The sequence below is a fragment of the Halictus rubicundus genome, chromosome 17, assembly GCF_050948215.1.
Source record: "Halictus rubicundus isolate RS-2024b chromosome 17, iyHalRubi1_principal, whole genome shotgun sequence".
NCBI classification, from domain to species: domain Eukaryota; kingdom Metazoa; phylum Arthropoda; class Insecta; order Hymenoptera; family Halictidae; genus Halictus; species Halictus rubicundus.
Genome location: NC_135165.1, coordinates 1,735,409 through 1,752,059, shown reverse-complemented (window position 1 = coordinate 1,752,059; position 16,651 = coordinate 1,735,409). Strand labels below are relative to the sequence as shown.

Genomic DNA, 16,651 nt, shown 5'->3' with positions numbered 1-16,651 from the left:
AGTCGAGGCTACGATTCATTGCGCCGCGCGAGCGTCGTTAATTAGTCAGGAAGGGCGAAGGAGAACCGATTCGAGAAGCAATATCGACGGGTCCCGCCACGCACGACGGCGTGTTCGTCGTATCGATTATTCGCTAATTTATTCATGCAGCCGTGTAGACGACGACGACGACGACGTCGCACTGGCCACGGCTGGTCGGTCGATTCGCTCGATTTCATTCTCTAGCCACATGCCAGACCCTTCGTTTATATGTTGCGTTATAGTCGACGCGGAACCGTCGTGGCCGCCACGACCTTTCGCATGATTGCCGGAAGTTTGGTCGCCGGGCGTCTCCCAGTCGCGTTCTCCCATCCCGATCTTCCTCAATGTCCGACGTCGAGGAGGAGATGGTCGCGAAGGGCCTCAAAATCGTCCTGGTCGGCGATTCCGGCTCCGGCAAAGTGAGTTCCAAAGTGTCTCGACACCGTGTCTCCGATTTTCTTCATCACCGAGCACGATCCTCCAGTGAATTTTCGAACTTCGACCCTTTGCACCCGACCGTCCCTCCGAGGGAACGTCCTTCTTCAGGGGACTTTATAGTACTCGCAAAATTTTTCTTTCGTCAAATCTGTATCGATAAGATCGAAGTTAGGCGTCCGAGTACAATGTGTTTAATTATCGACCGCGTAGAAGGTCGAGCATTTGTTTCGAGTTCCCCTGTGCTCGGAAGAACGTGCCGCCGTGGGTATCGATTTATTTCTTTCGCGCGAAGTGGTCACCGCCACGATTTCAGACACGCACAGCTGCCTCGCCTACGTTTCCCGAATAAAGTGGAGAACTTTCGAATATCACCGTCCTCGCCCGGAGCGGCGACGATTCAATTTCCGCTCGGGAAACCGCGAATGAAATTGCATCTTCGCGTGGTCGAAAGCCTTTCGCTCTTCAATTAACGAGCAGCTGTTTCTTCGATTGTTCCGGGGGGGGGGGCTGTGCGACACAGCGTTAATTGCACGGCGAACGAGGCACGCGAATTCGACACGGGAATTCCCGTTCCGAAATATTCTGCGTTCCTAGCGTCGCTTTTCCCGCGATCCGATTCACCCTAAACTGAGACTCGGGGATCCCTTGTTTAGACGAGCATCGCCCAGAAGTTCTGCCACAACGAGTTCACCAGACAGTACACGCCGACGTCCGGAATCGACTTTTTCCTGAAGAATCTGAGCATAGGCTACTACAGGAACGTGAACCTGCACCTGTGGGACGTGGGCGGCCTCGCGCTTCACGGGAACATGCTGGATAAATACGTGTTCGGCGCTCACGTAAGGCGACACGATCGAAAACCGCGAACGAGATCAACGATCCCGATAAAAGTACATTTCTTTTCAGATCATTCTACTGGTGTACGACGTGACGAACACGTTCAGCTTCGAAATCCTAGAGGACTGGATCGACAAGATACGAAAAGTGAACGACAACATCGAGGAGGCACCGCTGATGGCCATAGTGGGCAACAAGTGCGACATGGAGCATCAGAGATCGGTGAAAAGGGACCGAAGCCATAAGTTCGCCGCCGACAATGGGTTCCCGTCGCAAGACGTGTCCGCGAGAACCGGGGAAGCGGTAGGAAACCTTCGAACAAAGAAAGGAGGATGTTAGAAAATCGTCAAAACGATACAGCGTCATTCTGTGCAGGCGAAACGGCCGGAGAAGCGCGTTTATCTGCCGCGCGATAGGAAAGTTGTAAAAATAGCGGATGATGTCACTTACGAGACGAATAATTAAACGAAATGTAAAACGGCAGAAGAATGCGGATACATTATTTTCAATTTAGTAAAATTCTGCTCTTTTTATCAATTGTTCCCTGTTCGCTACGGAATGGCGCAACGAGAGTAATTTTGGCTATTCTCTGCCATTTCCGGTGTCGTATCTGAAAGAAAGCGGTTTCGTTTCAGGTCTCCCTGTGCATAGTGAACCTGGCAGCGCAGATCTTAGGCGTGCGACTGACGAAAACCGACCAGGACTATCACAAGCCCATAATCATCGCGGAGATAGGCGACACGGTGGACATGAGCACGATCCAGAAGGTCGTCAAGAGGATCCCGACGAAAAAGCAAAGCCACCTTCCCTTCCACCCCCATTTTCCGCAATCGAAGTCGGCGGTGTGCGTGTTGCAGTGAGGATCGACCAAATATTTTCGGCAATAGAAAACGATTTTTTTCACGCACAGGACCGGCGCGGTACGTCGCGACTATTGTACATAAGATGTTCAAATATTTTTCGTATCTTCTATTGTTACCTGACGCGTCTCGTCTACCATGTGTCGAGGCAGTAAAACCACTGGTGTCTTCGCAATAGACTTAGAACAGATTTATTTATCAATATAATCTTACTACTCGTGGCGTAACAAAGTTAAAAATACTTTTACAATGATAATAATATTTCATACCGATGACGAAACGTATAGATAATCGCGTCGCGGGCTGCGATCCTCGATCAGGGTGATTTAAATGCTGGTCGATCGTCGTACAGTGGGTCGTTCTCATAAAACAGGTGCGATTCATGAGTGAAATCGGTAACGCTTGTAATTAATAAGGTATAATTAAAAAAGACATTGTTCTGGCCCACTGTGCGGTTGTCCTGGATAGCGTCGCGTCCGCTTTCGGCGTCATCGAACCGAATAAAAATTCAATGATCGAACACTGGTGGAAGAATGGTTGAACGGAAGATCGCCGAACTTTCTATACATTTTTCTAAATCGCGGGTAGAACTTTCTCTATGATCTATTCGTCAATGGCACTAATCATGCAAACGTTACATGTACGAGAACGCAAATGTACGCGACAAAACGCAGATTCAACAAGGGGAACAACGATAGCTAACAAGAATAAACGGGCCTGAGGGCATGTGTGTGTGTGTGCGTGTACATAACAATTGGTATCGCGAGATTACGCATGTACGCAAAATCGGAAGCATTCGATTAAGCTGTGTCAATAAACACGGGGAGTAAACTAGTCGATAAAAATCATGTAAAACAGGTATCGGTATAAAAGTTGCGGTTAATCATAAAAACGATCCCTGAAAAATATAAAACAAGAAAAAAAAAAACAAACAGATTTCATTTACTTATTGCTTGCGGACGGTGCAGTCGACAGAGATTCGGGTGACCCGTTCGAATCAAAGTACAGAGTACAGTTTCTATACGTTAAACGTACAAGGTGCAAAATTATAGTTTCGGTAGATCTGAGATTACACCATCGATTGGTTGCTCGTACTTCTTTTCTTTTAGAAAATCGAGGCTCTAACGGATAAGTTCCGGCGCGTATAACTAACTCTAATGTGATCTTCAGTCTCTTTTTTTAATCAACGTGAACCGTTTCAGTCTTCCCACGCGTTCGTCTTTGAAATGAACACGTTTAACAACTGCTAGAATTAATACCGTGTAGAAAGACTAAAACGAGACACCGAGTACGCGTGGTACCTACACCCTCTCAACTCTCATCATCGCTACAACTCCGAGTTCTTCAACGGTCTCCTGGGCCACGCGTTTTTCTCGAGTATTTTCGTTTTCGCCTCCCAGAGCTCGGTGAACTTATCGTTCAACGGGGCCAGGTACGTCTCTACCCACTCTTGAATAGTATAATTGTCGTAGATGTCTTGCATGGCGGCTCTCATCTCCTTCTCGATATAGAGCAGTTCCATCTTGTGCCTGTCCAGGTCGGCGATCGCGCGCTCCACGTGGCTAGGGCTGGAGAAAGAGTGCTTGATGTTGTACGGTTTCAGCCAGCCTTTGAAGGTGTTGTCCTGCTCCATCTTGGCGACCTCCTGGGTCAGTGAGATCAGCCGCAAGATGTTGGCATAGATCGCCGCGCCCTGATACTTGCACTTGGTCCAGCCGTACTGAGGCTCCGGGATGCTCAGGGAAATGATGCCCTCGCAGCGCAACGCTTGCATCACGGATGCAGGTACGTCTACAGGGAACCCGGTGAGATCCGGGGCTCGCAGGATCGCCAGGTTCACAGCCAACGACGGCAGAGCAACGGGTAGCAGTTCGCAGAGCACGCTGAAGTGGTCGTACCGTTGCCAACCCGTCAGCATCACGCCCTTGAACGTGATCTGGTTAGAATACCTACTGATGATCTCTAACCAGCGCTGGTGGTTCTCCATGTGATAGGGTAGCTCCGTGTAGTATCTGTCCGGCGCTGTAGCCCCCTTGAAGGCCGTGGCCACCCAGACGTTCTTCCAAATTGATCCATAGCTCTCCCACAGCTGATCGGTCAAGGTCGCCGCAGGATCGGTAGTGTACTTCCAGATAACTGGTTCCACCAGCAAGTGCAGTCCTCTGTCTATAATCTCCTGTGGGAAAATCTCTCTAAACTCGTCGTCCCACATGAGGATCGTGACCTCTGGATACTTATCCTTAATATACCTAGCTACTTTGGACACGTGGTCCAAGAACAACTGCTTCTTGCCCCACTGTCTTTTCACCATTGTTTCCAGACACCTGGTGCATTCTCCGATTTGGTATACTTCGTCAGCCCCTATATGCAAGTGTTTCACCTTGGGATGCATGGCCACCACTTGGTCGATCATTTCGTAAATCAACGGAAGCGTTTTGTTGTAAGTGGGGCAAAGAGCTTGGGGATAATGCGGTACTTCTCGATAGTCTTTGTACGTGTCCAGCTTAAGTACGAACTCCATGTGACCAAAGGTTTGTACCAGCGGGATTACCATCAGCTTGTTGTCTTCGGCTACTTCCTGGATGTCTTGGATATCCTTCATGGAATAGCTGTTCCCGGCACTGATGTTTCTCAGATTCCCATCGAACGGGAACATATCTTCGTATTCTAGGAGCACGCCTGTGCCACCTAATTTTTTGAGCAATTTGAACAGGTACTTGTAGTAACTTACTTTCGGTGGAGCACCCTTCAAGTCCAGGTGCACGATTTTATGGCCCTTGAACAGAGGCAAGGTGTCTCCATACGACTTGCCATTGTTCATGTCGTTGAACAGCGGACCGCCTCCGCTTTTCAGCATGCCCAGAATTTGAGCCTCTATTTGCTGCTTCTTCGCGATGTAGCGAGGATCCTCCGTGAGGTCGCTCAACGGGTAAACCTCCTCTATTTTCAATCGTGGATTTAACTTGTTGGAGGAGATGTCCTCGACCTCGTTACTGAGAATGTGATAAGTAACGATCAGCAGGGCGAAGCTGATCGTTACGATTACCATTAAAGAGGCTCTGCCTCTTAGTCGCGTCATGATCGGGCCAGAAGATCATCAAGATCGGATCACAGTATTATTGCCTTCGTTTCAACCGATGCTCTTATTACTCTCGACACGATTTCATCGTTCCTTTCACTTGAGCGCACTGACGTGAACACAATGGGAACCGTCTGTTCCCTGGCTCTGGATTTATCTGTGTCCGTGCGATGTCGCTACATTATTGTAAAATAACTCTATTATCTTTGAAAAATTCCTGCCACGATGAACCCACACGAGCTTTTTTCTTATCACAGTTTAATGACAGAAATAGCAGACTATGTAGTGAATGTACCGCTGTACAGTAAGAAACGCTATCGAGAAACAGGCCAGCCAACTACTGACACAAAGCGATGCGCGCTTTCTAACCTCAAATCGCGTAGCGTGTTTTCATTCGACACATGTTCTCGTACAAAACGTTGAAATACAAAATATATTATGAATATCGGAAAATTGAGAATACCTGGATTTTTCGATGATACAGCGGCAGGATTTCATGGGAAGAATCACTAAATAACGTTTTGGTAACTTTTCGCACCGTACGTGAACACATTTTAAATCGTCCGCTAGTAAGTCGGAATTTCGAAATGAATCGAACGTACTACGTTGATCAAAATATATTCTGTTAATCAATTTATCATTGAAAATATTCGTATATTTAACGTGATAAATATTTTCGTTAATATAGAAGGCAAATGCGATTATAGAATCAATTTTCAATCTTACAGTTCTTGACGAGGGTAGTGTTATCTTGCGTAGGTAAAGTAGGTCGCGCGAAAAATTGTATTTTCGAACCGAATCAATTAATCGCAGAATGGATAGATCGCACCGGATAGATTGAAGATTTTACAAACTTTTTAATAACAAATGATAAAATTTATAATCGATCGAAAGACATAGTTAGAGTCGTCGATGCCACGCGCTTGACATACTAATAACGAGCCGTCGTACCGCATCCAATTTGCTTAACAAGATCCATCGAAGCAATGCTAATTTTCCGACGATCTTGACTCTCAAGAACTGTTTTAAATTCCGATTGCGACGCGGTTTTCTGTCCCCAGAAAGACGTCTCTGTCATCCAAGTCTCTGCCATCGTTCAATATTTGCTTGCAGATAAAAGGAAACGTTGTAAATCGTTTCGAAGGAGCCCCCCAAATCACAGAAATGCAGGAAATTGTGGGATGAAAGTTTCCTTTCCCTACGATTTGCGAATTGCAAAATAAAACTGCATTTACACAGAGTAAAGAGTCTAGTTCTCGAAGAAAAATATGGTAATATTTCCACGGGTTTAAATGAAGCGTCTGTTACAGTACCGATTAAAACAAAATGAACGTTTAATTTTAGGGAACCGCACGTGCTCTACGTGTGCCCAGAGTTTCCGAATTTCCGGGTGGACGATTCCTCGTTTGTGCGAAACCGGTCGGTCGATCGCGTAAAATCGCGAAGGAATAGGGCGCAGGGATGAGAAAGCGGTTCTCTGCTCGGGGTTTAACGAGAAAAGGGTCGAAGACGAGCGAAACCGGAGAGGCTCGGTCGTGTAATCGAATCCTCCGCGACGAAATCTTAAATCCCCGGCCCTTTATCTCGTTTCCAGTATCCGCGAACCGTGCACGCGGCCCACCCGTTACATACTTAATGAACGTGACTCACGGCTCTTTAGTTATGACGGGAGTAGGGGGATAATTCCAGACAATAAAGCTGTTTAATGATGGCCCGCTGCGGGAGTTTGAACCGCGCGCTGCTGGACACGCGCGCGTTTTTCTTCTTTCTCGCGCTTTCGCTTGTCCCGTTCGAGTGCAGTGATCTAGGTAAGCAGAAACGCTAATCAAAGCAATTAGAGGAACTCGCGCGCAAACCTGGTCGACGATAAGCGGGATGCGCGCGAGTGATAACAACGGGGATCGTTTCTCAGCGGTAGAAAAATAATCTCGAGGTGTTCGCAACGGATTAGATGATCGATTAAAGATCAAGGGAGCGTCGGTGTCCGAAGAGAAAGCTGTGCATTTCGAATTGCCACGCTCCTGCGCAGTAGATCCTGACTGCGCAGTTACTACGGATCGATAGGCGTGCTCGGACGAATGGAAAGTCAGTCGATCACCGTCTAGCGTTTTAGGTAGGGTCACGGTTTCGCGGTCCAGGATGAGTTTTTAGGGACGAGGGGGGTCGGATCCCTTCGGGGAAGTCAGATAAGAGCGGATTCCGACGAGCAAACGCGACGAAGATGAGATTCCTTCGAGTTATTATTATCGGTGACAAGAAACAGCGCCGAATGGCCTCGGCGAACCACCTAATCCTCTGTACCCACGGTATAGCTCTTGCAGATTCTACACAGTCGAACCGCAAAACGCGTCAGCGTGATTCCGTGGCAACCGAACGCGGGACAAAGACTCGCTTCGACGATTATTCAGAAATCATGACTCAAGCCCGCATACGTAGACGCTGCGTCCGCGCTCGCTCGGCTGCCGCTCTTTTCGCGAATGTGTGAACAGCTGCGAAACACGCCTAACAATCGGAGGAGACCAATTCCAGCGAATTGAGACACTTGACTCTCGTCCCGCCGTATCGTTCCTCAACCCGTACCTCGCGAGAGTCTGGAAACTCTCTCGAAAAACTCCATTTCCAAGGGGAAAGTCAAATTTCAGAATTTGTTTCACTTTTATTCGGGCAACTCTTCCGTATCGAGGAAAAAACATTTGCACTGGTTAATTCTTATTAAGAACGTAATTTTTCGGGAATGCAGAAGGCGATTAGGTAACGCTATCAGACGCATTTCTGCTGTTTACAGAGAAGGAGGTATTCCGACGGTCGTTTCGATTAGGCAACGCCTAACTGCCGTGCGTTCTCCAATGAAATTCTCCGCTGCAAGCATACGCAGGCTCGAGTGTCTTTCACGGTTGATACACTCGGCGATAAAGCGTTATTAAAGCGGTCCGCGTAATGCGTGGCCGCAAAAAACCGCCGTTGGAAATGTTTTAACAGCTGTCGCGTCTCTATCGAGTCGCAGAGAATCGCGATTTGCGTTCCACGAATTCATTAACATACTCGGACTTTTGTTCGAGAACGTCCCGTTCGCCTTTTTCAATTCTGTACAGACTCTGTTCCGTACATTTGTCCGTTCGATCGGCGATAATCCCATGAGATTACGTTCGCCAGTTTTTCTCCGGATCAATTGCAGAAGAGAAATGTCTCTGGCAGAGAAAAAGGCACAAAGGCCGATTAACCGCAATGGAATTAATTGGCAGCTCGGGGACGCGCGACGGCGCGGCGTTTCTTTCGCAACACCCACGAAATCGTTCGTAAACAAAAGCGGGGACGTACGTGTGTGTGCGTGCGCGCCTCGCGGCTGCGATTTTTGCTGACAATGAGGAAACCTTGCTGGCGCGGGGACGGGTTTCATTTGAAGGAAGGGCACGCACTCTCCGGCTCTCTTTCCACTCGCCTGGAACCTCCGCCTGGAGCCAACGTGACATTACGGTCAGCCGTGCGAGCAGTATGCGCGCGGACGTCGGCGAACGCGCACCTTCTTTCCTTCTATCCGCGAGCCTTTGTCCACCGTTCGTCTCGGTATTGTTTCGCACGGCCATTGTCTCGTCGAAGATCGTCCCGGGGAACCTCGTCGGTGGCCGCTATTAAACATGCAGTGACCCGAGTGATTTTTCAACAGGTTCGTAAGACCACGCTCATTCTCTTCGGTCTCGAGCGGATCCAAGTGTGCCCCTTGACCCCTTCGAACATTTCATTTAGTTAGTGAAGTCTCATCTAATCCTCCGGGAACTGATGTACAAAACAGCGCGTTTAGGCTCCGGGATCGACAATTAACAACGCTCGACTAGCGGATAACTACTACTAACAGTGATCCAACGACGATCGACAGCGTCCGAGCAACGCCGGGAAAAGTGAAAGGATCCAACGGCTTTCCGCGGAGGCGACACAGCACGTGACTCCGTAGATCCGTGCGTGAAACTGCGATCATTTTCTCAATCGTTGCCTGCAACGCGCTACCGACCGTTTTTCCGCGTCAGTAAGAGGAAAAAGAGAACCGTGCCAGTCAGCGGCACAGTGGTTACCATTGATCGAGAAGGATCGCGATCGACAAAAAGATCCCCGCGACTCGATCGAATTTTATTGGATCTTTCCACGGCGTTGTTGCGCAATATGCATATTTCACTCGAGGAAATTCGATGACCGACCTTGTTTTGCGCACGGGTAATTATTAGGTCATCCTGCGAGCGTTCCGATCTTCGTGGTTAGTGAGCGATTAACGGTATTCTGAATAATGGTATAGTAACTTTTAGTGGCGTCTCAGAGTCGCCGTTAGCTAAGGGTCAATTCTGCTATGGAATCCTGTATACTGATTTCCTCTAATGCGTCGCAAGATTTGGATCTCGTAGCCTCGAGTTGCAAGGGTGGAAGCGTTCCGCTCAACTTTTCCGAAGATTTCGGAAATATTCGAGATATGGTAATCCGAGGAAACGGGATACCGTTTCAGGGTTGAAACGAAGTTGAACGACTCGGATTCCCAGGGACGAGCGGTTTTGTGTATCGAGCGGTCTCAAAAGCTGTGGGAAACCGTGACTATAATAAACGCGGGAATATCCGCAGTGCAGCAAACACGCTGGTAACTAAAGCAAACATCGCGGACCCGCTCGCACGGGCGGCGGGTAACGAGCGGACTATAGAAATCGCGGCCGATCGTCAAGCAGAGAGAGAGAGGAGAACCTCGGTTCGTTCCGACTCGTGGATCGTAAATGGCGAAACGACGCGAACAAGGTGATCGATTGAATCGCAAGTGGCGATGGTTGCACGTCGCGTTTGCACGCGTCGAAGTGCAACGATCTACGTGACCGTCGCGAGTGACCCGAGAGGCTCGCATGACACGGCACGTTCGAAATTATCATTTCGCTCTTCCTGAACCGTGAACAAGCGTCCGTCGTCGCGCGAGGATTCACGCGAGGCCGAGCGTGAATTAAAAATAGTCAACGGCCCCCGGAATCCACGGTATTCCCATGAACTCGGCCCGCCTCCGCTTCTGCTGCGCTTTCAACCGTGCGAAACCGCCGCGGACTGATAAAACGAGGATCATCGCCGCGAGAGTAAACAGCGATTACGCGGAACCACTATCAGCCGAAAAGAGTCATTCGACGGTAGACCGTAATTTCCCGCTGACTAAACCCGCGACGATTATCGTTTAGGGCTATCTGATAACGCCGGTCGGCCGAAAGTTCGTTTTCAATCCTTGAATCGTTTTTCTTCGTGATTCTCGACGTTCCTTCGCTTAGGAAGTTCCCTAATGTCCCCAGAAAAAATGTTTTCTGCAAGAGTTAGTCTTCTCGACGTTATTAAAGGATAGAAATTTCTTCTCGACGATTTTTATGTTGCACAAAGCTCCGCGCCCTGCTCGTCATCTGATAAAACAGGGTTTGGCAGGGGGACGCGCGTCCGATCGCGACATTAGCGAATTAACGCGCGGTTTGACGAAGTAGAAGTGAAAGTAGGAATGATCAATAGTCGGTGGAAGGTAAAGGGGACGTGGTCGGAAGGGAACCATAGGTGCGAGCGGCATTCGAACGTGCGAACGACGTTTCAAGTGGAGCGCACGTAAGATTCGTGATCGATATTCGAGTTAGGGTGATAACGTTCCAGGGGGACGTTACGTTGATGGTTTCGTTGGCAGAAGAGCCAAAGCACGATGGCACTATCTGCATAGTTACTGGCCGTTGTCCAACAACTTACCGCGAAACTGGCCGAAACGTCAGACTTTCCGTAATGACGTCGGCCGGGATCCCGTTAACGATCATCGACGGTGACGCACGCATTCCAGGGAATTAGCGTTCGGCTGTTTGCGGGAGATCTTGGCCGACTCCCACGACGGCCAACCACGTGCGTAGTCTCGCGTCGGACACCGATCTACAAGCACTTCTTCGCCTCCGATCGCTGTAAACAGTCCTGCGATGTGAAAACGCGTATACCGTCGAGGAGACGTCGCGGCCACAGTGTTTACATCTATAGCAATTGTGTCGAGCAACGAGAGACGCGTAGGAAAAACGCCGCGACTCGATTGAACGTCGCGCGACGATTAAATTTTGTTGTCGATCCAGCCGCGTCGGTTTTCTCCGTTCGAACGTGAGTTCGCGTTTCCTATTGCCGTTGATCGATCGATCGGATAACAACAATTCTATAGTCTCGCGACGAGACGTTCAATTAGGACACAGGCTGACGCTGAAAGTCGACCTTTAGACGTCTTTCTCGTTGGTCTCTCGAGCGATTCGTCTCGACGCACAGTGCCGTTCCCAGCTCTCCAAGTTGAACGTTCGAAACCGCGTCCGAAGAAGCGATCGAAGTGAAAGTGTTTTGTAATTAAGCCGAGCGTCGATGGGTCAATGTTGACACCGGTCACTTCTTCTTTTCGCACGCTCGCAACCGGTTCTGTGACATCGAAAACGGACGCGTGACCTGTTTCGAAGTATCGTTTCCCCAGTAAGTCATACGAGCGCCGCGATAAGCGCGCATGGTTGTTTCCAAGTATTTCCGGGATTCAGGGAATCGAGATTAGTCACGGAGGCGTTTTGACAAACGCGCACGGCTATTTCGATGCCGACTTCGGCTGCAGGGGGTGCGAACGATATATTTTTAGGGAAAGAGATATGTTGTTCACCCCCTCGCCGGTTCGGACACACTTCAATAGAAATACTCTTTCCCCGGCTAAGTATAGAGCCGCCCGGATCATTCACGGTACTCCTCGTCGAGCCATCGAAGCGAATCTCGTGATTCAGCGATGCTAAAACGTAATTGCTCATTTATGATGTACGAATATAGCCGACCGGCGATTCCCAGAGACGCGTTCGCGAGCCGAGTGCCTACGAAACGGTCAAGAGGCTACCCCTGATTAGGGGATCGCTCCGAAGACTCTATCAGGAACAGAGCTCGAAAGCGATCAAGACAGTTTCAGGTCGTTATGCGGTTTATCTTTACGTTCTCTGTATACTGTAGTACGAACAGGCAGGAATACACCGTGTCGCGCGAAAACAAGCAATTTACCGTGACATTCTTCAAACGTGACATACACATGGTTCATCATTGTCCCCGTAGTTTGAAGATAATGTAACGGTATCTTTACAGTTTTCCAATATTTTTCCAATTGCACCAATATTATACCAGAATATAATATACTAGAATATACCAGATTTTACCAGAATATATCTGAAATATATTTATTCAAAATATTGGTTTATTTTCGCAATTGTTGCCAATGCGTTCCTACCTTCGTCGTCCTCGGTGTCGCTCATCAGCCTCAGTGGCGATCCTCGAGCGTGTTAGCAGGCTAAGCAAAGTGATCGTTCAATCAGGACAATTAGAAAGTCGGCGCAAGGGAGTCTGACGATTAACTAGGGATTCGTTCGAAAGTTGTGAAAGGCAAAATTCGTTTGTGGAATCGTCCGAGCGCCGATCGATTGCAACAAATTGTAACATTCGTTCGTACAACGAACAACTCGCGAGCTGTTTCACCCTGTACACTTATCGGGGTGCACGAGCGTCCATTCAAGTCAGGGAGGAAGTCACCACCCCGAGGGGGTTAACGGGGGATTAAACGCGCTAATCTGCGCTCGGTAACTCGCGGGTGGGATCGTAAAGTGTTAGGTGTATAGAAGCAGGTATGGCCGGTGTAAAAGTCGAGTTGAAATGTGGCGGTCGTCATTCAGGGCGGGCATGAGAGAGAGAAAGAGAGAGAGAGAGAGAGAGAGTGTGTGTGTGTGTGAGAGAGAGAGAAGTCGGTGATCCGCATATAGCTCGAATAACAGGGGCATTGCCACGCTTATGTTCGCAGAGACGACATGAACAAAACGGAACTGAAGATTGTCCTGAGCGCGGAGCCGGCGCGGACGGCCTCGAGCGTAATTCACTCGCACATACCGGTGCCGAGGATATCGAACGCGATTAAGGCCCAGGAGAGGTGTCCCCCGGCCCGGCGAGGATCCTTCGAGAAGCTGTCGAGAGGCGTCTCGGTGGCGGCCCAAAAGGCGTCCTTCGAGAAGCTCGACGCTTCCGTTCAGCTCCGGCCGAGGAACAACAATCTGTCGGCCTCGAGCATCGAGGTACGCAACGAGGATAGGCCCGCCGTTAACAATTGGAAGACCAGCTGCGAATCGATGCCGAAACTGACACGCAGCAACAGCCTCGAGAGCAAGTGGAAAAGCAAGTACGAGGAATCGGAGAAGAGGCGGAAATTGTTGCTGCAGAAGAGCGAGGCCGGTAATTGACGACTCGTAAGAAAGTTAACGCGGCCCGTAATCAGCGTCTCCTCCGCGCCTACTCGTTTCGGAAGTTTATTATGATTTCGTTAGAAACGCCGTCTCCCGCTCGTGGATTCGATTAAACGGCTCCGCGATACACGGAGAGGCGGCCCGGAATCGCAAGAGGATGGATCAGAGTCTCTGTTAATCACATTTCGTTAACGTCGAATCGGGCCTGACTCGCGACGCCCGTAAACTCTGACACATACGAACGTTTTTCGCATTAACCTGCTTTATGGAAATAGCTCGCAGTACTCGCGACAATCTTCCGGAAACGATAAGACTTATCGCTAATCGGCGTGCTGGAAAGAGAGTATATACATAGATTTTTTACTACAGTCGATTACAAAATAAATCTATGTATCCGACAAATAGTAGACACCTTGTTGACACGTTTGATTATACATTTTTCCTCCCGAGGCAAATAGGTACAGCAAACAAGATGCATTCTTGATATCACAGAAAAGTATTGCAATAGAGCGTGCAGATAGCAATTTGAGAAAATCGCAATTTGGGGGAGAAATGAGCAAGGAATTTTTTAGAATCCTTTCGCAACCGTTTTGTCGAGTTTCCTCAGTTGCAATTTTTCGTTCGATTCGCCTTGGACGCGAGCCACAATCTATTGATCTGTTATTGTAAGGACGCCTCGGACGTGTCTGTGACAGCCTTACGTAAAGAGGCAGAGGCGTCGACGAGGATACGCGGTCGAAAGGGAAGTGGCTGATGCGTGATTATAGTTCACGGCCGATCATCTGTAATGCAGCTTGACCATTATTCGGTCGTGATTCACTCGTGCATGCGAAACGACCGCCGTGACGTTTGATTAGTCAGCGGGCGTACGCGATAGTATTATAAATCGATCGGAATTAAATGTCGCCGGGGAGCCTGGTTACGTGTAGGAACATGTAGGATGAACGCGGGCCGCATTCCCGATGAACGATCATGCCGAATAAACCTTCGAAATTCCAGCGAACAGGGACTATGCCGATCTGGAGAAGAAATTCCAGCAACTGCAGAGACAGAACAGCACTCTGCAGTCGCAGGTGCAGGAGAGGGAGCAGAAACTGCAGAAAATGCGCACCGGTACGTCGATTTCTATCTCGAGATTGTAAAGAGCACTCTAAGCTTGTTCGAGAAAATGTTTAAAAATCCCGGTACACCTTAAACAACGTGTTTTGTTCGCAGTTTCCGAGGCGGTGTGCAAAGAGTACGGACAGTTGAAGCACCAGTACGACGTGGAGACGGGCGCGATGCACAAAGCGATGCAACAGGCGTCGCAGGTAAAGAGTTGTTCACGGTTGTTCCACGTTTTTCGTTATCGGGTTCGTGATTTATCAACGACCACGGGAATTTTCGCAGTGGTACCGGCAGAACCGCGAGCTGAAACGAAGGTCACAGATCATAACGCAGAAGCTGATGCAGAACAACGCCGAAGGGTCGTTGGATCTCGAGTTGCCGGACGAGGTGGACTCCAACTTCGAGGACGTCGATCAGCTTCGAGAAACAGTGAGAGGTGTGGTATTTCCAGTTTACCGTTTTTCCTAATCTCGACGCGGACTTACATGTTTTTTTTTTTTTCTCCAGAATTGAGCAAAGACATAGCCAGGCTGCAGACGGAGCTGCATTCGGCCAAGCTGCAAGAGTTCGAGGCGCAGGAACAGGTGACGCACTTGACGACACAGTTGGACGAAGAGAGGACTCTCAGGCAAAAATGTATGCGAATTAGTGTTTCTCGATTGGATGTTTTATTTCGGAAGAATGCTGATCGGTAAATCTTTCGATACAGATGAGGATAAGGTGAACGAGATGAAGGTGCAGAAGGAGAACATGGCGAGGGTGACGAAGATGGTGGCCGAAGAGGTGCAGGCGTTGAAGGTGCAATGCGACCGTGAAAGGGAGAACGCGAAGATCATCAAGATCGAGGCAGAGAGGGTGTGTTTTAGCTGGACGTGTTTTTTGAAAATAAATGTTCGACTGCTAACTCAACGATTGTCTTAATAGGCGATCAAGGAAAGGAACGTGCTGGCCCATCAGAGCGCACTTCTGATGGCCGAAGTCGGCGACGACGCGAACGGAAGGCTGTTGACCGTTCTCCAAGAGGTCGAGTCGTTGAAGAGACTGCTGGAAGAGGAGCAACAGAGCCACGCTTCTCACATACAGATGCTCGAGGAGAAGCTGGAGGAGAAGGAATCTAACGTGGAGTTCGAGATAGTGGAGGAGAAGCTGAAGTTGGCGGAATCCGAGCTGGACATGGCCACGCAGAGGGCAGAAAGGGCAGAGAAGTCGGTGGAGGATCTGGAGAACGTGGTTCAGAGTTTGAAGGCGAAGATCGGCGAAATGGAGGAGAAGCTTTCTAGACCACCCCCGCCGCCGGTGCCACCTCCACCACCGCCACCGATGTTCGCTAATGGTGCGCAATCGTCGATCAAATTGCTGACGAAGGAGAAGATGAATTCGGAGCGCGACGCGGTCGCGGACATGGAGAACATGCTTGGAATCGCGAAGAAGACACCGACGGTTACTCAACAGCCTGGTAAGTGGGATTTTCAGGTCGACGAAGAGCATCGAGGCGTTGAACACGACTTTATCTCTAGTTATTTTGATTTTGCGATCGTTTCAGTCATCGACGACATCATCAACCAAATCAAAGGAGGACGATTTACATTGAAACAGACGGACGTAAGTGATTCAATTGATTCTTTTCTCACCGATGGTTGATTGGGGGGGATTCATATGACATGGTTCACCGCAGAAGCAGAGAGAGGAACAAAGGAGGAGGCGACAGGAAGAGGAGAATGCACCACCAGCGGTCTCCGAGATGCTGAATATCCTAGGCACCATGAGAAGAAGAGCGAAACCCGTGAAGCAACCCTTCCCAACCACGGACGCGTCTCCGTAGTTGCTATTTGTTAGTGAAGCGCGATATTTGTCACGCGAGCCTTTGACCACGTGCCACCTGTTAATGCGATCTTTAAATCAAGGAGCTGTTCTACGAGAGTGAGGTTTATTATGTCGTTATTTATTTAGACGTAAAATAAATTTTTTACCAACCATTGAACTAGGTGTTCTTTTCTACGGACGTGTATATACTGAGCGAAGCGAATGAAAGTCGTGTAAGGGAGAAG

The 16,651-nt window shown here is 49.1% G+C and overlaps 4 protein-coding genes across 4 annotated transcripts in view; 2 read left to right on the top strand and 2 right to left on the bottom strand.

Annotated features, from left to right (window-relative positions):
• Positions 1–16,651, bottom strand: part of Zip99c (Zinc transporter Zip99C) — a 56,382-nt gene that overhangs the window by 22,186 nt on the left and 17,545 nt on the right. The window lies entirely within an intron of this gene.
• On the top strand, positions 53–3,088 carry LOC143362579 (ras-related protein Rab-28). The gene is made up of 4 exons (XM_076802870.1): positions 53–440; positions 1,113–1,298; positions 1,366–1,599; positions 1,932–3,088. Exons 1-4 carry the CDS (start codon positions 366–368, stop codon positions 2,154–2,156), a joined length of 720 nt encoding a protein of 239 aa, XP_076658985.1. The 5' UTR covers positions 53–365; the 3' UTR covers positions 2,157–3,088.
• The window catches only part of LOC143362569 (hexosaminidase D), a 50,086-nt gene continuing 35,755 nt past the window's right edge, over positions 2,321–16,651 (bottom strand). Inside the window, exon 2 of the mRNA XM_076802851.1 lies at positions 2,321–5,305. Coding sequence (XP_076658966.1) covers positions 3,484–5,235 — 1,752 coding nt within the window. The 5' untranslated portion in view covers positions 5,236–5,305 and the 3' untranslated portion in view covers positions 2,321–3,483. The remainder of the gene's footprint in view (positions 5,306–16,651) is intronic.
• Positions 6,941–16,575, top strand: LOC143362390 (uncharacterized). The gene is made up of 10 exons (XM_076802486.1): positions 6,941–7,043; positions 13,061–13,485; positions 14,496–14,609; positions 14,712–14,806; positions 14,886–15,039; positions 15,111–15,239; positions 15,313–15,458; positions 15,528–16,059; positions 16,147–16,205; positions 16,279–16,575. Exons 2-10 carry the CDS (start codon positions 13,068–13,070, stop codon positions 16,423–16,425), a joined length of 1,794 nt encoding a protein of 597 aa, XP_076658601.1. The 5' UTR covers positions 6,941–7,043; positions 13,061–13,067; the 3' UTR covers positions 16,426–16,575.